At 44.9% G+C, this 22,219-nt stretch overlaps 1 protein-coding gene across 3 annotated transcripts in view; it reads right to left on the bottom strand.

Moving 5' to 3' along the window:
- LOC141156717 (E-selectin-like) overlaps window positions 1–316 on the bottom strand; it is a 1,180,370-nt gene extending 1,180,054 nt beyond the window's left edge. Inside the window, exon 1 of one of the 3 annotated variants that reach the window (XM_073643013.1) lies at window positions 155–316. Coding sequence is in view for 2 of the 3 variants with exons in the window: in XM_073643011.1 (XP_073499112.1) it covers window positions 155–157 (3 nt within the window). In the remaining variant the exon portion in view is untranslated. The remainder of the gene's footprint in view (window positions 1–154) is intronic. The other 2 variants (XM_073643011.1, XM_073643012.1) reach the window with 2 other exon arrangements.
- Window positions 317–22,219: the final 21,903 nt, after the last annotated feature.

Here is a 22,219-nt window from a genome sequence, read left to right as displayed (position 1 = left end):
CCTAAATACTGTCTATAGAAACAAAATAAAAATTGCATAATAAAAGTAATGAAAGCAGTGGTCGTTTATTTACTTGTATTTTGTAAAACATGCATATAACTTTTACCTTACTGTTACATTCATTCAATATATATTAGATAAAGCAGAAACTTACCATTTTAAATCAGTCTTCACAAATTGGTTCCTTTCTTTGGAATGTCATAGAATGAGTTCCTTTTATGATCCACTGCTTTTCTCAAGTATTGGGTGTGTGTATCTGTGATAACCCTGCTTTTCCATTGTGTTTTTCATGCCTAATGTGTCAGGGCGTGCCAAAAAGGAAAGTGTATTTCCCCAGCAAATGAAAGGAAGATAAGGATAAAAAAAAGTTCTACACAGGCTGTAGATCAGAAAGGGAAATACAATAGAAAAAGTAAAGAAGTAGTTCATGGTTAAACTTTATAGATTAAAGACCTCATGCTAACTTTGCTGAATAAATCTGAAGTGAAAATTGCATTACGGATTTCAAATCCAGAGCATGTAATTATGGTGTAGATTAGAATGATGTAGTGCAGAGTGCTTTCTATTGCTGCTGCTGTGAATTTCACTAATGACTCCACGAGGAAGTACCCTTAATCCTCCTTTTCGGCAGAATAATGCATTAAATTAGAGACTAACACGACTACTTGCATATAGGATATTAATCCAAAAAACAAGAAAATGAGTATATCAGATCATAAAATTTAACTTTTATTAAATAAAGTCACAGCACTATAAAAAATAGATAAAAAAGCACACCAGTAACTTCATGAGGTGGGTATCGTCAAAAAATGACATTAAATCATATATTTCCCATTTAAATGGATCACAAGGCAATGACAACAAAGTTGTGGTATATAAGGGTATACAAGGGTATACATCAGATCCAGTGGCTATAACATATCAAACAAATACATAAAGTTGCACAGCAATCTTATAGGATGAAATTGGTGTTATTAGTAGAGATGAGCGTTGTTCGACTCGAACTGTTCGCCAATCTCAAATTCGAGCTGTTTTGGGCGGTGTTCGAGCCGTTCGGCGAACACGAACGATTTGAGAAAAATTCGGCTGTTCGTGCACCAAAATCATAACTGGATTTTTTCTCAGTAATGATGAAAATTAATGTTAATACGCAGTTTGAGTGTACAGCGGGGTGGGGGGAGGGACAGGGGATGGATCTCTGCAGGAATAATGAAGATCTCCATTTTTTTTTCTCTTTCCCGCATTTACAGTGGGGAGGTGCAATCTGTCAGCCTATCAGCAGCGCACACACGGAGCGAAGTGCTTTTTTTCACACAAGCAAGGGCATGTGTCATTGGCAGTGTATGTCACATGTCCTTGCCCTATAAGACCAAGCCATTTTCCCCGTCGCCACCATTTTCTCACTGCTGCAGCTGCGTGTTAGACGGCACCGCTGTTGCTGTGTGCGCTATAACTTGTTAATTTCAAGCCAATTTTCGCACAAATCTACAGATAGCTTGGGAGTAGGGAATAGTTGTGATTGCAGTCCTTTTAAGGACTAGGTTACAGCATTTCCTATGACTTTTATCAGGCAGGTCTGTGCTCTTAAATAGATAGATAGGTTGGGAGTAAAGACTAATTGTAATTGGAGTCCTTTTCAGGACTAGGTTACATCAGTTCCTATCAGTTTTTGCCAGGCAGGTCTGTGCCAGTGCTGTGCAAGTTTTTTTCACAGCATTTGGCTGAATCTAGCAAAGCTAATCCTTTTTGGCCTATTGCAGAGTGTGTTAGTCAGTGGAGTAGCCTATCTGTGTTGCAAGATATACCACCTGTGTATAGAATACCAATTTTTTTACTGCACCTAGTGAAGTAAAATCTTTTGGGCATAGCATCATTCTATTAGTCCATCTATACTGACCTCCATCAGGTTGCAAATTGAATATAATTTTTTTCTGCATCTAGCTCTGAAAAAATATTTGGGCTTCTAGCAGTGTGTGGGACTTGTTCTATTAGTCCATCTATACTGACCTCCATCAGGTTGCAAACTGAATATAATTTTTTTCTGCATCTAGCTCTGAAAAAATATTTGGCCTTCTAGCAGTGTGTGGGACTTGTTCTATTAGTCCATCTATACTGACCTCCATCAGGTTGCAAATTGAATATAATTTTTTTCTGCATCTAACCCAGCCAATAGTTTTGGCCTAATACCACAGTTTGGCCACTCAGCTCTGCTCGGTTCCCATCCATTGTTTTTTTGTGCAAACAACTCCAGAGTTGTGAATTAGTTAACCACCAAAATGAGTGGAAAAAGGCCTGCTGCTGGTGGAAAGGGGAATAGGCGTGTTGGGAAGGGGAAAAAAGGTTGTGTCCGTGGGGTAGGTGTTAAAGCAACAGTAACATCTGCAGAAGAAAGACCATCTTCCAGCCAAACTAAAATGTCTACTTCTTTTAGCGGACAATGTGATAAGATCCCTTTCTTACGGCCACGCCAATCGCTACAAATTCCAGATGAGGCACAAAAACAGCAGGTGCTTCAACGGATATCAAGTGCTCCTTTAAGTGGGCTCTCCTCCACATCAACTTCAACATCACAAATACTCCAGTCCTCAAAGGTGTCACCCCAATCGCACTTGCTTCCTCACAGCTCCCAAATCTCCAGCTGCCCGTCTGAGTATGAGGTAGAACAGATGGTTGAGTCTGCAGAGCTGTTTACTCATACTATAGCCTGGGAATCAGAGGTCGACTCCAGCGCTTCTGTGAATCCAGACGAGGAAATGATCTGCACTGATGCCCAGAATCTTTATGAGTCGGATCCAGGACCAGACGCAGAAGGTTCTGACCATAATGTAGACCCTCATTCCCAAACTGTAACTCCTGTTGGTGGAGACAATGAGGAAGACGATGATGAGACTCAAATACCTGATTGGAGCGACAACTTTAGTTTTTTGTCAGGGCAGGAACAGGTTGGCTCTGAGGACGACGGGTGTGATAACGCACAGGGTGATGATGATGAGGTTGGAGATCCCACTTACTGTCAACCCACAGTCAGCCAAGAGATGAGGTCAGCAGAGGAGGTGGAGGAAGATGCTAGTGACGACGAGGTCAGGTTGCGCCTTCCTGGACAGAGACGTAGTACTGGAAGCACGTCAACAACTGCATCCTCAAACACAACTCTGCCTCTCACCACAAGTCGTGGTGGCTCTTCAGGTCGCATGGGTGCTAAGCCTTGCATAGCCTGGGCATTTTTTCAGATCGATAAAGATGACCCAACTCGTGTTATCTGTAACATTTGTCAGCAAAAGCTAAGTAGAGGCCAAAAAATACATAGTTTGAGTACTTCATGCATGAACCGGCACATGGACATGAAGCATAAGTTGCAGTGGGAAGCTCAGTGTGCTACAATGCGGCCTAGCCGGCCGGGCCAACCACCGTCTGCCATATCTTGTGCATCCGCGGCCTCTTCATACTCTGTGACTGGGGGGACAGCAGTCAGACCTGTTTTGGGGCGCAGACCTGCCACCTCTTTACCCGCAACAGCCAGCGTGATTGGCAGGTCATCATTTTCTTTGGAGGTGGTAACACCAGCTGGTGTTGAGCGCTGTCCGACATCGATAGGTTGCCTTGATCCAAAGGTGGTGCTAACATGTCCGCCTGCATCTTCCTCACAGACCGGCAGTTTGCCGGGGACACCCTTATCAACCCCGTCTAAGCACAATAGCCAGCCCTCGGTCCCTCAGATGTGGACAAGTAAAAGACCATTTCCTCCTAGCCATGAGAAAGCTAAGAGGTTGAATTTCACCATCTGCAAGCTCTTGGCTACAGAAATGCTGCCTTTCCGCCTGGTGGACACAGAGGATTTTCGAGACCTTATGTCCGTCGCAGTGCCCCAGTACTAGATGCCCAGTCGGCACTACTTCTCAAAGAAAGGTGTGCCTGCGCTCCACCAGCATGTCGCACACAACATCACCGCTTCTTTGAGAAACTCTGTGTGTGACAGGGTGCATTTCAGCACAGACACTTGGACGAGTAGGCATGGACAGGGGCGTTACATGTCGCTGACTGGGCACTGGGTAACTATGGTGACAGCAGGACAAGGGGCTGCTGTCCAAGTCTTGCCGTCCCCACGAGTTGTGCGTCAATCCTCTTTATGTCAAAGTTCCTCCACTGCTTCTGCCTCCTCAACCTCCTCTCGGTCTTCCACCTGCACCCAAAGCCTGTCTCGTCATGCCACAATCTTTCTAACTGCGCAGAAGGGATCCTGCACACCTCCTCACTATGCTGGCAGTAGGGCTCAACGTCATCAGGCGGTTTTTACTTTGAAATGTCTGGGAAATGTGAGTCACACAGCTGAGGAGTTGTGGTCAGCTCTGGAGAACCAATTTCATGAATGGTTGTCTCCACTGGGCCTGAAACCAGGGAAGGCCGTGTGCGGCAATGCTGCAAACCCGGGTGCGGCCCTTCGCCGGGGCAAGGTCACACACGTGCCTTGTATGGCTCACGTGTTGAACCTGGTTGTCCAGCAATTTTTAGCCCACTATCCCAGATTAGATGGCCTTCTGCAGAGGGCACGGTCGCTGTGTGCTCACTTCCGCCATTCGCATCCCGCAGCTCAGCGACTTACATCTCTACAGAAGTCGTTGGGCTTGCCACTTCACCGGCTAAAATGCGATGTGCCTACCCGGTGGAATTCAACTCTGCACATGTTGCAGCGACTGTGGCAGCACCGACAAGCCCTGGTGCAATACGTTCTGACGTATAGCCTGGGCCAACAAGATCCAGAGGTGGGGCAAATCACGCTGGAGGAGTGTTCTCAGATCAGGGACCTATGCACCCTTCTGCACAGTTTTGAAATGGCGACGAAGATGTTTAGTGCTGACGATGCCATTATCAGCATGACTATTCCGGTGATTTACATGCTGGAGCACATGTTAAACAGAATTCGGAGTCAGGTGGTGGCACAAGAGGATGTGGAGGTAGTAGAGGAGGAGGAGTTGTATGCGGAAGGGCTAACATCTGCAAGGTCCAGACGGTCGGCAGCACCAAGGCGGCAGGCATGTGAGGGTGGGGGAGATGGTTTTACCAGGGCGCATGGTAGCAGCCAAACTAGTGAGGAAGGTGCAGGAGCCCAGGAAGAAGTGGAGGACGAACTGATGGAAGACTCATCAGATGAGGGAGACCTTGATCACATTTCTGTTGTGCGAGGTTGGGGGGAGAGGACAGAGGAAGGAAGCATGATTGTTACCTCGCTACCAACACAACAGGCACTTGGTGCTCCTGGATGCGCAACACACATGAGTGCCTTCTTGCTGCACTACCTGCAACATGACCCTCGAATTGTGAGAATTAGAAACAATCCTGACTACTGGGTTGCCACACTGTTAGATCCCCGGTACAAAAGTAAATTTGCAGAAATTATTCCTGCCATAGAAAGGGATGCACGCATGCAGGAGTATCAGCAGAGACTGTTGCAGAATCTTACATGTGCTTTTCCACAAAATACCAGTGGTGCACGTTGTGAATCTCACAGTTCCAACTTGCCAACCGTGGGACCGTCAAGTGTTCAGCACTCAAACCGTAACAGAACCACAGTATCTGCTGGTAACATCAATTTTGCGGAATCATTTCACCACTTTTTTAGCCCATCCTTTGCAAGGCCACAGGAGACAAGAAGTCTGACACATAGTCAACGCCTAGAGACGATGGTACAGGAGTATCTCCAAGTAAACATTGAAGCCATGACTGTGTCTCTGGACCCTTGCTGTTTTTGGGCTTCCAATCTGGATAAATGGCCGGAGCTAGCCACTTACGCCTTGGAGATCTTGTCATGCCCCGCAGCCAGCGTTCTGTCTGAACGTGTGTTCAGCGCTGCTGGTGGTGTGCTGACAGATAAGCGCACGCGGCTCTCCACTGATAATGTAGACAGACTCACGTTCATAAAGATGAACAAATCATGGATCCGAAACGACTTTTCTACCCTTGTGTCATCCTGGGGAGAGTAAAAGCTTGATGATTGGTTAAAATCACCCTACCAACCGTTTTAAGCTTTCAAATTACTAATCATGTTTATCTGTATCTTGGCTGGAAAATAACTTGGGCTTTGTAGCAGTGTGCAGCACTGATCCTATTAGGCCATCTATACTAAGCTCCACCAGATTTAAAATTAATAATAATTTTTAGCTGCATCTAGCCCGGAAAATAATTTTGGGGCTCCGAGATGCGCAAGACACATAAGTGCCTTCTTGCTGCACTACCTGCAACATTACCCTCATATTGTCAGAATTCGAAGTAATCATGACTACTGGGTTGCCACACTCTTAGATCCCCCAAACTTTTCGATCAACATTTTCATTTTAATAAAGACCAAAAAAATTGTCATTTTTGAAATTATAAGCATTAGCAGGTTATTAGAAACTGAAATCAAACAGTTTTCAACTCAAAACTTTATTCTAGGTGATGTTACATTTTCACATAGGACCCCTTGTTTGAAAGGAGCTTCTGAACTCTCTCGTCCATTGAATTTGTCAGGTTTTGGATGGTTTCTGCTTCAATTGTTTTGATTGAGGACAGAATACCCTCCCAGAGCTGTTAATTAGATGTGAACTGCCTCCTGCCATCATAGACACTCCTTTTGATGATGCTCCAGAGGTTCTGAATGGGGTAGAGGTCAGGGGAGCATGGGGGTCACACCATAAGTTTGTCCCTTTTTATGCCCATATCAGCCAGAGATGCAGATGTTTTATGTGCAGCATGAGATGGTGCATTATCATGCAAAAAAAGATCTTGCTGTGAAATACACGTTTCTTCTTCTTGAACCATGGCAGGAAGTGCTGTTTGAGAAAATCCACATACATTATGGAGTTCATCTTTAGCGCCTTCAGGGATCCTAAAGGGGCCGACAATCTCTCTCCCCATGATTCCAGCCCAAAACATTACTCCTCCTCCTCCTTGTTGGCGCTGTAGCCGTGTTTGCGTGGGGTGTCCATCAACCAGCCATCCTCCACTCCATCCATCTGGACCATCGAGCGCTGCACGGCACTCATCCGTGAACAAAACAGTTTTGAAATCAGTCTTCATGTAATGTTTGGCCCACTGGAGCCGTTTCTGCTTGTGTGAAGTGGATAGAGGAGGTTGACAGGATGGCGTATGCACAGCTGCAAACCTCTGAAGGACCCTGCATCTTGTTGTTCGGGGGACGTTGGAGGCACCAGCAGCTTCAAAAACTTGTCTGCTGCTATGACAAGGCTTTTTTGCCGCTGCTCTTTTAACCTGACGTAATTGCCTGTAGGAAAGAGTCCTCAATTTGCCCTTATCAGCACGCACACGTGTGTACTGTGAATCAGCTACATACTTCTTGATTGCCAAGACACTTCATCCTGATCATCGCACAATGTTGATTGTAGTCATGCCTTGACCTAAACACTCCACAATTTGTTGCTTCTCAGCAGACGACACATCCTTTTTCTTTCCCATTTTGGCAGAAAATGTAGGCTGCTTAATAATGTGAGACAGCCTTCTTAAGTAGTCTTGCCTTTCATTGGACACACCTGCCAAACTAATTAGCACAGGTGTCTGCAATTGCTTACAGTGATATAAAGAGCCCTGACACACATCACCATCAATGAGTTTAACTGACAAACAAACAAATTCTTCCCTTATCACTCCTAAACACTTTTTGCGTAATAATTTGGAACACAGTGTACATGTGCTTTTCCACAAAACACCAGTGGTTCACGTAGTGAATCTTACAGTTCTAACTTGCCAACCGTGGTCTCTATGGAGTTGTTCAATAAAGGGCCCAAAATTAAGATAACATAGATGGGAGAGGTCTCTATGAATAGGAATTCCTAAGTATTTGATACCCTGTGAGGGCCAGGCAAAGGGAAAGTTGGACTGGATGGAATCCTATATGGATTTGGGGAGGGAGACATCGAGGGCCTCAGACTTCGCTGCATTGATTTTAAAATTTGACCATGTAACAAAGTGATCTATTTCAGCCATAACAGCATGGATGGATATATGTGATTGAGTGATATATACTAGGACATCATCAGCAAATAGAGAGCACTTGTACTCGGTGCCTCCCACCTCAATCCACCTAATATTGGGGTTATGGCGAATTGATGAGAGCAGGTGCTCCGTCACTAGGATGTATAAGAGAGGGGACAGAGGACATCCCTGCCTTGTCCCATTGGTGATTGTGAAAGGTGATGAAAATGTTCTGATGCACCCCCTGGGCATTGGGACACCCGGAGCCGGACCCTTTTTGGTGGATGCTGGTGGTTGTAGTCTTCGTGCCGGCGACCCGGTTCCGTGGCTCAGGGTGGTCAAACCAGTGGCGGAACTATTTATGTGGTTTTGATGTTTAAATGTCTGACTACGCCACCCGTGGATTGCGGTCAGAGTGAACCGCCGCTGCAGGGCAGACCGCTGAGGCTGGTGTTGTGGGTGCAGCAGAGCGTAGCATAACTCCCCATGGGAGGAGTATAGCCTCAGGGCAGTGTATGCGGAGGATGGGGGTGATGGTGCAGGGCAGCAGCAGTAACGACACGGAGTCAGTGATGCAGTCCAGGGCCTTTACTCACAGTTCTTATTATACAGACCACGTCTGCAGGTAACGGCTGCCCACGTCGTACTGTGCTCACCAGGTGAGGGGCTCAGACAACTCCCAGATAACTTTGGAGCGCTTCACAGGACCCCCTTTGTGTGTCCTTTGTCTGGCCTTTCTTACCAACCCTTCTGTCCGGCTGCCTCGGGCCTCCTCTTGGTAAACTTGGCGCCAGTTTCCCTGACCCTATGTGGTGCCTTCCTAGCGGGTGTAGCGAGGGGCTGCGCCACATAAAATCTCAGAGCCTCCGGTTTCTAGCTGAGGGTCGTTTCCTGCCTCCACTAGTTTCGGGGACCGGTCTCCCCCTTTGGCCTGACCCCTCCATGCAGGTGGATTCGGGCGTGCGGTGGCGACTCGCCCGTCCGCACCCCTGGGATCCCTTCATTCCTCGTTCCAGGAGCCTTCTCCGCTCCACTTCCTTCCTTCTCCCTCTTCCAGGCCTGGGCCTCTGTTACTAGGCCCGCCTCCGGAGCATAGCTCATGCAGAGCCCCTGCTCCCTGCCACTTCTGCTCAGACTTCTCTGCACTGAACTAAGATGGTGCCCACCTTTTATACTCCCTTCTCAATGCACCCAGGAACTGCTTCCTCCCTGCTCCTGCACTACAGGGTTCCCCTTCCTCAGTGTTCCCTCCCCCCACTCCAGCCAGGGACAGGGACTGTCGTGCCCATCTCAGAGGCATATTGGTCGCCCTGCCCCACGGCAATGTGGTGTAATGCATGCAGGTGTCGGGTCCTGATCCACACTCCATCCTTACCTGAGAGTGAGATATCACACCTCTGGGTGAGGTGCAATACCTCTGTAGCAACCGAGCCCTCAGGGTGCTACAGTTCCATTTATCTTCAGCCTAGGTGACGTATTGTGATACAGGGCCGTGATTTTGGCTATAAAAGGGTCCCCTAGACCCCTACCCCAAGCTTTTTAAGAGAATCATATATGGCGTGCCAGGAGACTCTATGGAATGCTTTCTCAGCATCCAACGAGAGTATCTAATTACAAATTTTTAACTGCATCTAGCCCAGGAAATACTTTGTGCCTAGTAGCAGTGTCTGCTAGTCAGCGGATTATCCCGGCTGTTAAGCAAGCTAAACCACCTGTAGTTTGGACACTTAATTTTTTCAAAGGAAATGCTTCGGGACCACGGGATACTCAGTGAAGAGCATCAGGAGGCACCTCAAGGCATAGGGGCTGGGACTGGCAGTAGGATGCCTTGCGGTGGACAGCCGAGCTCGATCCTTATAAAAGCTTTTTAACTGCAGCAGCTTTAGTGGACGCTACTGGAGCTGGAATTACGCGGCTGCTGGCATGAGACTTGCCCTCCAATAGATCCTTGTAAATGGATTTAAAGTGTATTCATTCAAATTAGAGAGACAATTTAAATTAAAAAGCTTAGAGCTGCCTCCACCACAGGGGGGCTCGCTCGACCCACCAGCGGACAGGCACCAGTATTGGGAGAGGGGGGCTGGCCGTCAGGGTTCACCGCGGCTCTGGCACAAACCCGGCGACATGGAGGTGGCACGGGCAGGAGCGGGCTGAACGTGTCGGCTTCTCACTTTTTGGATTTTAGAAGGGCATGACATGCCTATATCTGTGTCTCCCCCTCCTTTTACTCCTCCACCTCTTTTCTTTTCGCATGACTATATGTACTTGTCACTTTTCCATGTGTTAGTTGTGTCTTCTGAGCAGTTTGTCAGCTTTTGGACACCTTTGAAGGTGTTTTCTATGTGTTTCTATGTGTTTTTGTTTGCCTGCCATTGGTTTTAACGGTGTTCGAAGGTGTTCGACGAACAGTTCGACGAACAGTTCGGCGAACACACGGGTGTTCAACGAACCGAACTCGAACACTACGGGGGTGGCTCAACACTAGTTATTAGCTCACAACCATGATTTAGAATAAACCCAATCTGCATATAATCACATAAATATACACCAGATACGCCGTAGTGTCCATTACTTGATGGAATGGGGGAGTAAATAAACAAGACGACTCGCCAGCAAGCCTTCTTCATGACTACCCCCGAAAAAGGCACGAGGGCCGAAATGCGTGTTGAGGTAGTGGCTAGAGATGAGCGAATGTGTCAATGTTCGGTTTGGATTACAATTATCGAATTTGCAATATTCGCCGATTTATTCGTCAAATATTCGCTAAACATTGCCGAATGACATAGGATTCAATGGGAGGCAAAATCAAACGAATACACAACACCTTCAGAAGGGCTCTAAAGCTGAAAAATACACATCAAATTAGGAATAGACACCAGGTAAGTGACATAAATTGACCCAGAGAACAAGTACTATTATTATTATTATTGTTACAGCGACATTTATTCCGTGGTGCTTTACATGTGAAAAGTTTTTATACTATTTTTGATCAAAAACAGTGTTACTAAGAACCCTATTTTATTTAAATGCACATGCTTTATATTTATTTACAGCAGGGTTTGCTTATTTTGCTTCTTGTAGGTTTTTCTGATTCATGGCCATTGTGAAACATGCATTTATGTGCTGCATGTATACCAACTAGTGATGAGCGAATGTGCTCGCCACCGCTCGGTACTCGCCCAATCATCTCACTGCTCGAGATGCCCGGCGCTCGTCGAGTATTTCCGGGTTGCTCGCGTGGGAGCTCGGGTCTCCTCCCTGCATGTTTGGCGCTCTTTAGAGAGCCAATGAACATGCAGGGATTGCCTGCCACGAACTATAATGCCGTAGCCATGTTGGTTGTGGGCAATACAGTGATTGGCTGGCCTCACAGCATCATCAGGTGTATATAAGACGGGGCGCCGCCATGCTCGTCACAATCTACCCCAGAATCAGGCAGAGTAGGGAGAGGTGCTGCTGCATCAGGGAGAGATTTGCTTCTTCATGGTTAGTATAGGTATTCCACAACATATATTTATATACATCTCAACTAACAGTCCTTCTGAGGACTAATCCAGCTGCATATATTCAGTGTTGATAGCAGGAATTAAGCAGGTAGGTGGTGTATGTGGCAGACTGCAGTGCATATAATGCAAGAGGGTCCATTGAATGTTCCTGCTGCTGTTCTTACAGATATTTGTAGACATAACCCCAGATATCAGGGGCCAGGGAAATTTTTTTTTTATCTTAATCCTGGTTATTTGCTTAAAAAGCAATCCAGAGAACACCATTTTTCTGCTCCATTTGCTTGTTGCCGCAGCAGAATACAGTCAGATCCTTTCTATATTACAGCAATAAAAATCCAGAAATTTGTAGTGAACGTGGAAAATATTGGCCTCCATTTAAATTTTGTTGCAGTGTGTCAGTGAAGTTATTGACACAAGGTCGCTGTTAAAAATAGTAACCTACAGGCCAGCTATTTAAAACTGTGTGTGACGCTGAGTCACTTTTCATGGCCAGGCTGTGAGATGAGATAGCCGAGGAGTTCGAAGTCAAAGCCAGGAGGGTACGTTCTAAAAAGAGGGAAGAGGCAAAGGCGTAGTCAGATAGAGTTCCGTAGATCAGACTACCAGGACCAGGAGGAAAGCAGATCAGAGCAGAAGGGGTTAAACAGACAAATGGTCAGAACAAGGTCCAAGGTCAACAAACCTCACACTAGCTCAATTTACATCTGGCAGAGATCTGGGACAAACAGCTCAGCTAAGTAGCCAGGCATTCAACTGGGATAATGAACACCTGAAGATAGCAAGTGCCTCCCAGTCTCAGATTGGACAGCCGAGCTGTCAATCATCACATTGACAGCTATTGCACACCCCTGTACCAGATTGGATGGTCGAGCTGTCAATCACAGTACTGACAGCTCCAGCACACCCCTGTACAAGATTGGATGGCTGATCTGTCAGTAACTGCATCCCAGACACAGTGAAGGGTGGAACCGTGACAGTACCCCCTTTTCTAAGGGGGGGCCACCAGACCCCCAGGCTTTCTCGTAAACTTTAGCTGGAAGGCCCTGACTAACCGATTGGCTTTCACATCTTGAGCAGGGACCCATGATCTCTCCTCTGGTCCGTATCCCCTCCAGTGGATGAGGTATTGGAGGGAATTACAGACCCTACGAGAATCCACCAATCTCTGAACCCCATACTCTAATCCACCATCGACTGAAACTGGAGGAGGCGGGAATGAAGGAGACACTACCGAGGGAACAAACTCCTTTAATAAGAATTTATGGAAGACGTTAGGAATGCGAAGGGATGAAGGAAGCTTTAATCTGAATGCTACTGGATTGACCTCCTCAAGAATCTCAAAAGGACCAATAAACTTTGGACCCAACTTTGCAGACGGCACTTTAAGTTTAATGTTCCTGGATGACAACCAAACCTTGTCTCCAATCTTAAAAACAGAATCCACGAACGTCTTCTATTGGCCTTCAGTTTTTGGTGAGTCTGAGCAGTTCCAATATTCTTTTGAACCTCCTTCCAAACATCTCCAAGCCTTTAGATTCAGACCTAATCCTAGAAAATTCACCAAAATGGGGATGAAACCCATAAATACAGAAAAACGGAAAGGTTCCAGTAGTCTGATTAACTCGATTGTTAAACTCAGCGAGAGGTAAAAATGAAAGCACCTTAAAATTTGTTCCAAAGATTGATTTGTCCACTCAGTCTGACTGTTGGTCTCAGGGTGGTAGGCTAATGAAAATGACAAGTCAATCCCTAGTTTACTACAAAAAGCTCTCCAGAATTTAGAGACAAATAGTACTCCCCTATCGAACACAATGTTAAGAGGAAAACCATGTAACCTTACAATATGGGAAATAAACCACCTGGAGAGTGTCTCTGCATTAGGTAAACCAGAGAAGGGAACAAAATGAGCTTGTTTGCTGAATCGGTCCACTACCATCCAGATAGTAGTTTTCCCATCAGACAGAGGCAAATCCGTGGTGAGATCCATGGACAAATGAGTCCATGGTCTTTCTGGAATTGGCAATGGAGCCAATTCCCCGGCCGTCCGTCTATGGCTGACTTTAGCGCATGCGCAGACTTCACAAGCAGATACAAAATCTTTGATATCATTAAGCATGGATGGCCACCAAAAAAGTCTGGCAATGGCTTTCCGTGTAGCAGTAACCCCAGGATGACCACTGAAGACGGAATCATGAAATTCCTGTAACACACGCAATCTTAGGTACACAGGCACAAATAAATTAGACCCTGGAGTAGCGGGAGGAGCCAATGACTGGGTATTATGGATCGCCTCCTTCAATTGTGAGGTTACCATAGAAACCACAATACCCTGAGGAATAATGGAGGATGAAGGTTCTGGAGGAGAAACTGGATCGAAACTCCAAGACAATGCATCAGCTTTCACAGTCTTAGACCCCGGTCTGAATGTAATTAAAAAATTAAACCTTGAGAAAAACAAGGACCATCTGACTTGTCTCGGAGTTAACCTTTTAGCTGATTCAATATAGGCTAGATTCTTGTGATCAGTGACCACAGTAGCTGGATGAACCACCCCCTCCAAAAAAATGCCTCCATTCCTCAAAGGCTAATTTTACATCAAGTAACTCACGATTCCCAACATCATAATTTCTTTCCGACAGCAAAAGTTTCTTAGGAACATGGATGCAAGTTAGTCAGAGTTTTGGGCCCCTGCGACAAAACCGCCCCCACTCCGACCTCCGAAGCATCCACCTCTATAATGAATGGTTCTTGGATAGCCAGTTGGATCAGAATAGGGGGAGACATGAAACACGCTTTTAAATTTTTCAAAAGCCTTGATAAGCACTCGGCGACCATATCTTGAGATTTGCCCCCTTTTGTGTAAGGTCAGTAAGAGGTTTAGCAATCTGAGAACTCCTATTGATAAATTTCCTATAATAGTTGGCGAATCCCAGAAAACGCTGTAAAGCCTTAAGATCCGAAGGCTGAGCCCAGTCAATTATGGTCTGTACTTTCCCAGGGTCCATCTTAAACCCTTCTGCAGACAAGATAAACCCCAAGAACAAAAATTTCCTGAACAGAAGAAACAAATTTCTCCAATTTAGCAAACAAAGAGTTCTCCCTTAACCTTTATAACATAACCCGGATATGTTCCTGGTGAGAGTCCAAATCTGGCGAGAAAATTAGAATATCATCCACATAAATTATAACATTTCTTCAAATGCAATCAGAGAAAATATCATTCATAAAATTTTGAAACACAGCAGGTGCATTGGATAACCCAAAAGGTATGACAAGGTTTTCAGACAGACCCTCAGACGTTAAAAACGCAGTTTTCCACTCATCACCCTCCCGGATGTGTATCAAATTGTAAGCCCCTCTAAGATCAAGTTAGAGAACACCCTGGCCCCCAGACACTGATTATATAGGTCAGGGATGAGTGGAAGTGGGTACGTATTTGTTACCGTGATTTTGTTTAATTCCCGGAAATCGAGGCAAGGACGGAGACCCCCATCTATCTTTTTTACGAAGAAAAAAACGACAGCTACCGGAAGGGAAAAAGACGGATATGACCCTTCCTTAAACTTTTGTTAGCATATTCTTTCATGGCGGCCTGTTCAGACCCGGACGAATTGTCGAGCTTTAGGCACTTTGGCACAAGGAATAAGTGCAATAGCACAATCATAAGGATGATGGGAAGGTAGCATCTCCACCTCTTTTTCCAAGAACGCATCTCCGAAGTCCTTCAGGTACCCCAGCAGACCCATCAGACAAGTGGAGCATATTTGTACAGTTTTTAGACATGTCTTGCAACAATTATGGACCAAATTTAACAATCTCCCTCTGACACCAATCAATGGCAGGATTGTGAATCTGCAACCATGGAAGCCCCAGTACCAACCCAGCGGGTAAATTATCCAACACAAAACTTGAGAAGGATTCAGAGTGGAGAGCTCCTTCTTGAAGGGTGAAATCCACCGTAACCTTCTTGACCAAATTCCTAGATAATGGTGTTTTGTTAAGGGTGAAGACTTGCAAGGGTCTTTCTAAACTAACTGTCCCTAAACCTAACTTCAGAACCAGTCCTGAATCAATAGAGTTAGCAGCAGACCCACAGTCGATGAACGCCAATTTTGATAACACCTGGTTCTCAATGGATAATGCAGTATTTATCAGTACCCTAGAGGAGGAAGGAAAATGTACCTGGGAGTCTGGGTGACCTCCTCGGCCGTCACCCAGACTCAGACATTCTTCTGATGGTTTGGTAGCCTGAGGGCGAGTAGGGCAATCCTTGAGAAAATGTCCATAGAGACCACAGTACAGAGTCCGAGATCTTGTCTGCATCTTCTCTCCACAACTCTGATCTCCAATGGTTCCACCTCCGGTATATGGCATTGCTCCAGGGAAATATAATGGACAGCCTGCTGTTCATCACGTCTCTCATGGATTCTATGGTCCATTCGTATGGCCTGGGTCATGGCCTCTGCCAAAGAACAAGGAGCGTCATGGAGGACCAGGGCGTTTTTAAGGGTTTCAGAAAGGCCTTTGCCGAACAGGCACCTGAGAGCTGCATCGTTCCACAGAACTGCAGTGGACCACTGCCGGAACTCAGTACAATAGTCCTCAGCTGTGTGATCCCCTTGTGCCAGGTTCGTGATCTTAGCCTCAGTGACCTGGATCCTGTCGGGTTCATCATATATAAGTCCCAAACTGTCAAAGAAGGTATCAACAGAAAACTGTTCTGGGGCTAGGGGGAATAAGGAATATGCCCAGGTCTTAGGACCCCCTCGCAGTGGGGACATGATTTTTCCCACCCGCTGACGATCAGGGGCGCACGGTAAAGAATAACCTACAGCTCTACCTGAAGACCCTAACCTGTTTTTTCTCTCAAGAAAATGTATTATTCATAAATTTCTGCATTCATAGGAGTCTGTGGAATCATTTATGCTTTAATGTATTACCTGGTGTCATTCCGTTAAATTAAATGTAAATTGTTGCTCTGTAATACCACTGGAGACCAGCAGGTGGTGGTATAAGGATCGGCAATGGACTGAATTGGAGGATGTCTGATCAATATCCTCTATAGACTGGTCACTATGGTGATCAGGGAGGGTTGGCAGTTGGCGGTTAGAGATTATCAAGCCTGTCTAGAGGTGGGGCGTAGGGTACAAGGGCTGTTAGGATTAAGTATCTTGCCAAGAAATCTTTTTAGTGCCCATCGCAGCAAGGCCAAACCTTTTCCCATATCAGAGTATCAGTCCCGTTGCCATCCAGCCAGCACCTGTATGGAAAACCAGTTTTGCAGCTAATTGCTGTAGAACATGCAGTGGAGAATTGCATTGCTGAAGCACCTGCAGGGGACAATTGCATTGTTGCAGCAGAAGAACCTGCAGTTTGAAATTGCATTGTTGAAGCAGAGTAACCTCAAGTGGATAATTGCATTGCTGAAGCAGAAGAAACTGCTGTAGAGAACTACAATGTTGAGGCTGAAGAATCTACAATGGACAATTGCAATGTTGAGCCTGAAGAATTTACAATGGAGAATTGTGCTGAAGTAGCAGAAGAAACTATAATGGAGAATTTTGATGTAATATCAGAAGAACTAATAGATAGTTCATCAGAAGAAGAATTGATAAATGAAAACATAATTGAACCAGAGATCTTTGAAGAAGTGATGCCTCCTCAAGATAATCGCTTAATATCGCCATCTTTTGAAGATGTAGCTGACAGCATTGAGCAGAATGCATCTCCAAAACTTCCTGATATTTGCTTTATAGTAAATACAGAAAGTATAAGTAAAAAGAAAAGTATGATCGCTGTTCTGAAACATCTGATGACTATATTGAATATATACATTCATATACAGAACCTCTCTCACATCAAAAATATTTTCAGAAAGATATTCCTGAGCCTCCCAGATTATTACCAGAGGAAGTGAAACATCTTCAGGAACTAACTCCTGCAAATAGGGCAAAAAGTTCTTTAGAAAGCACTCTGGTTCAAATAGTGGTCTATATGAAGCTGATGGAAATATGTTACGGCATCTAAAGGATCATGAATACAACTGTAGTAGAGGGCAATGAGCCATCAGGAGAATTCTTGCAAGATGTGCCAGAGATGAGGAAAAATTGCCATCTGCTGGCTAGGTGAAATCAAGTGGAACAAAGTTGTGTTAGAAGAGTTGAAGAGGGAGCAAATTCAGATGCCGGACCTGATCAGGTGACCCCCAGGAAGGATTTCCTGGATATAAAAGTCCAGCACCCCAAGACACAGGCAGATTTGGCGCCAAGCTGCAGAGTGGAGCAGACGTGGTCCAGAGGGACTGCAGAGCCCAGCGAGGCAGGCCTCAGCCAGAGGCCTGCGCTGCACCAGAGCCGGACACCGACTGAGAAACTCCGGACTTCTCACAGAAGTGCCCTGACCCCTGCCATGTTGGTCATAGTCAGGACCTGCTCCCCACGCTGAGTAAGTTCCCGGGACCCGACACCACCAGTCAAGAACCAAGGTCTGATTCCTCTTACTCCAAGCATGAGAGACTACCAAAGACGGTCAAGCCGGGATGAGCTAAGAGAGGACTGCGACAAGAGAGACGTGGCAGCAACAGAGGATGAATCGTGCAATTGAACAGGGCCGTCACTTCCAACTCTCACTTACGGTACCAGGGACAGTTGGGATTGGGATTTCAGGTTGGGTGGGGGCCTAATGGTGCGTGGGAGGCTAAACGATATCTGATAAACTTTATCCGGAAGAGACTTGCTGCCTAGTGGAAAGAACCGGTGACCCTTGCTAGGGCCATACAAAGAGAACTCATGTCGTGACTCCCACGACTGGGTACATCACACTTTTCCAACCAACTTTACCGTTATTCACTGAAACTATTTCTTATTGTTATTCCAAATTGCTGTTTATTATCCCTGTTACTCACCACCTTGCATAATAGTTGTTATACATATAAAGTGGTTTTATGAATCCCTGACTGCTCCCGCCTTGTGTCTCTGTGCGTTGCATTCCAGCATCTGTGTTACACAACAGCAAGACAAATCATGGTAATGTTACTGTAACTAGAAATATTAACACCTGAATGTGCTACAAGAACATTCCACAAAGAGATTTCTAGGTCTGACGTGGACCAAGTCTTCTCTGGTAATAGAACAGTGTCAGATGATCTTACTCAGAACACTCCTGATATGGAAAATGTAAGGATTACTTGTAATTTAAAGGAGATTTTACGAAAGTCGTCGAAAGAAAAGTACATATATGGACCTCGTTTTCAGACTATGTTCGACTCCAGGAGGATTCCTAGCTGTACAGATTCTACAATGTAGAAATCTTCTGCTTATCATTGTGCATTTCCCATGCCACAGAACAGACTTTAGAACACCTGACAGCAGACACTCAAGCACATACAATACTTTACCCTACTATGAGGATGAATTATGGGATGAATTGGTTACTGTACCTATTCAAGGAGTATAAGAAAAGTTAGAACTCGAAGATATTGTCCCTTTCACTTCAGTCGATTAAGGTATGAAATGAAACACCATCGGACAAATCAAATTCTGACATCTCTGTCATCCTTAATGAGTGTGTTCAATCCAATCACTTAAAGTTGAGTAGTGTTGGCTTGGGTAACGCTGCAGTAGATAGAACTTCAGCCAGTCAGCTAGCAGAGGAGGGGAGTCAGCAGGCAAGAACATCAAAACCAGTTTCCTCCAAGTCCCAATCCAAACATTATTTCCGATCTGTGTACGAGTCTGCACTCAAGGTTACAGAATGTTGTAAAATATTAAGATTTGAGAGTCCTCAGTGGTTGATACCTTTTAATGGCCAACTGAAAAGATGGTAACAAGTTGCAAGCTTTCAAGACTACTCAGGTCTCTTCATCAGGTAAAGTATAACACAAAATCTGAAGAGTCACATATTTATACACAATGGGACACAGAAATAATGTAATAGATGAGACAGGTAACGTAAAGCAGAGCTATTACTGTGGGAGAAAGATAAACAGTTCTGGCAGTAAATATTTGTTTAGTTCATAGATAAGGACTGTGAAAGTTTTATTGTCCGGTAATTGAGGTCTGGTCCAGGGTTATGATGACCCCAAAGTTCTGAGGACCAAATTCCTTAGTTAATGTAGAATGACATAAATCCATGAGACACATTCATGGATACTATGGATACAGGCAAACATCTTTTTGAATCAGGGCTACCAATCCAAGAACAATTGAGACTAGGTTACAAGAGCCACCAGAATATCAAGGAATCATTTCCTACATTACAAGACTAAACAAGAAAGCAACTGAGTGCCTCTAGTGGTCACCTAAAATCCAAATCTAGAGGTGCTAAGGACATGCGCCATGGACAAGGGATTGAAAATAAGTAGAAAGATAGGGGCACAATAGCGCTGTTATCCAACAACTCCCAAGTAGGTAAAAAGAAAATGTGCTCACCTTTATGAGTTGTGTAATGCACAACTCATGTAAGAATTAGTAACGAAGGGCTGCAGCCAGCACAGAATCCCTAGGGATCTTGTAGGTAGTCTGTAGTAGGATGAAGTAGGTGCCGGGAAAAAATCCGCGCTCCTCCGTAGTGAAGAAATTTGACGAGAGATTGTATAGTTAAACAATCTTGTAGTTTATTGTCAAAAGCTACGATTACTACGCGTTTCGTGGACGTCCCGTCCACTTCCTCAGGTACATAGCTGATGTAGACTGATTTATCAAACGGTCTTATATACATAAAACCACACGTGGAAAAAAAAGCCCGCTGTTATTCTTGGCGCCAAGACCAACAAACGGTTTACAGAGAAACAGTGAAATTATTTATAAATAGATTAAATGAAATTATTGATCGACTAATTACACTCTTATGCAAATAAAATGAAAACCATAGAACAAATAATTAAAATGATCTCTGAAATGTAATCATCCAAATGTATAATTACATTTATATTAAAGCACATGGGATAAAACATTTGTAGTTGATTAAGGACCGCAGTGTATGAGATCCCAAAGTCCTGGCTCTTTTGTATCATGTGAGAAAGATCAGAGCGTCCAGACCGCTCTGCCAGACCTCACACCTTGTCAGCTGACAGGCAGAGAACCAAGAGCTGAAGGAATGGCAGAAGGTGCAAGCCTGCTACTAGTGTATTAGGTATGAGGTGTTTGTCAGTAAGGAAAGGGGGGGGAAGGAGGGAGGACGGGCATGTAGAGATGACTGAGGACCGCAAGTGTGTAAACTCCTGAAGGCTCTTACCGACAAATCCCTCCATAATATTCAGGAGAGCACCTACATTAAGAAATATATTGGCTCCGAGTAAATTACGTAGGCAGGAACCAAATATTGTGGTAGATGGAAGAAAACACTTAGTTACTAAATGTGGCAAGAAGAGCTGCATGTGTTGTAAATCTATTATACATTCCACTGATAATTTCACTTCGGTGGCCACTGGTGAAAATTTCAAAATGTCATATCCCATGTCATGTGAAACAGATTATGTGATATACGTTATTGAATGTAGTTGCCCTAAACAATATGTGGGCAGAACCACCCAGGCACTACATAATAGACTCAACTCACATAGACATAATATAACCACAGGATTCATGAAACATGGGCTGTCCCGACATATGGTCCTGCAACATAAGCAGGATTATAGGGATCTTAAGATCTTACCTATTGATCATGTCTTGCCTGACACCCCTAATAGGGTGCAATGTCTAAATCGGAAAGATATTTATTGGATGTATAAACTCAACACTTTGAAGCCACAAGGGCTAAATGAAATCACAGAGGTTTTTATATGAATCTTGAGGTCAGTAATCACATATACCCATTACATACATTTCTAATTCAATTATATATCATGTGTCCACCCCACCCCCTTTTTTATTCCCAATGTATTCTGACACATGGCTCAAACCCCACAATTCCTACAACACAAAATTCGTTATCGTCCATATTCCTGCCATACATATTATATATATTGATAATAACAGAACAGCAAGATTTCTAGCCTTGTAATTCAGCACACCATTGCCTTCCATGCATTTACCGAGGTCTTCTACACTAACATCTATATACATATGCCATAGCACATTACAAGAACGGAGTATCTCAGCATTCTACAGCCACACAGCCATCTCCTCATTCCCCCACTCTTTCCTCCAACCTCCCCCCTTTTATTTACACTGCTACTGACAACATACATAATATACCATTAGCAGACTAGAACGTCACATGGACACTAGTTTGCATTTTCTTCTATTCCTCTAGTTCCCTGTCCTCTGTCAGTCAGCTGACGAGGTGTGAGATCCAGCGCAGCGATCTGGAAGCTCTTATCTTCAATACATGGTAATAAACCAAGCCTTCAGGAGTTTACACACTTGCGGTCCTCAGTCATCTCTCCATGCTCGTCCTCCCTCCTTCCCCCCCTTTCCTCACTGACAAACACCTCATACCTAATACACTAGTAGCAGGCTTGCACCTTCTGCCAATCCTTCAGCTCTTGGTTCTCTGCCTGTCAGCTGACAAGGTGTGAGGTCTGGTCTCCACGAAACGCGTAGTAATCGTAGCTTTTAACAATAAACTACAAGATTGTTTAACTATACAATCTCTCGTCAAATTTCTTCACTACGGAGGAGCGCTGATTTTTTCCCGGCACCTACTTCATCCTACTACAGACTACCTACAAGATCCCTAGGGATTCTGTGCTGGCTGCAGCCCTTCGTTACTAATTCTTACATGAGTTGTGCATTACACAACTCATA

The sequence above is a fragment of the Phyllobates terribilis genome, unplaced genomic scaffold, assembly GCF_046119375.1.
Source record: "Phyllobates terribilis strain yellow unplaced genomic scaffold, ASM4611937v1 Scaffold_8__6_contigs__length_399053987, whole genome shotgun sequence".
NCBI lineage: Eukaryota > Metazoa > Chordata > Amphibia > Anura > Dendrobatidae > Phyllobates > Phyllobates terribilis.
The sequence above is the reverse complement of the archived record's forward strand: the minus strand, read 5'-3'. Positions and strand labels throughout refer to the sequence as shown.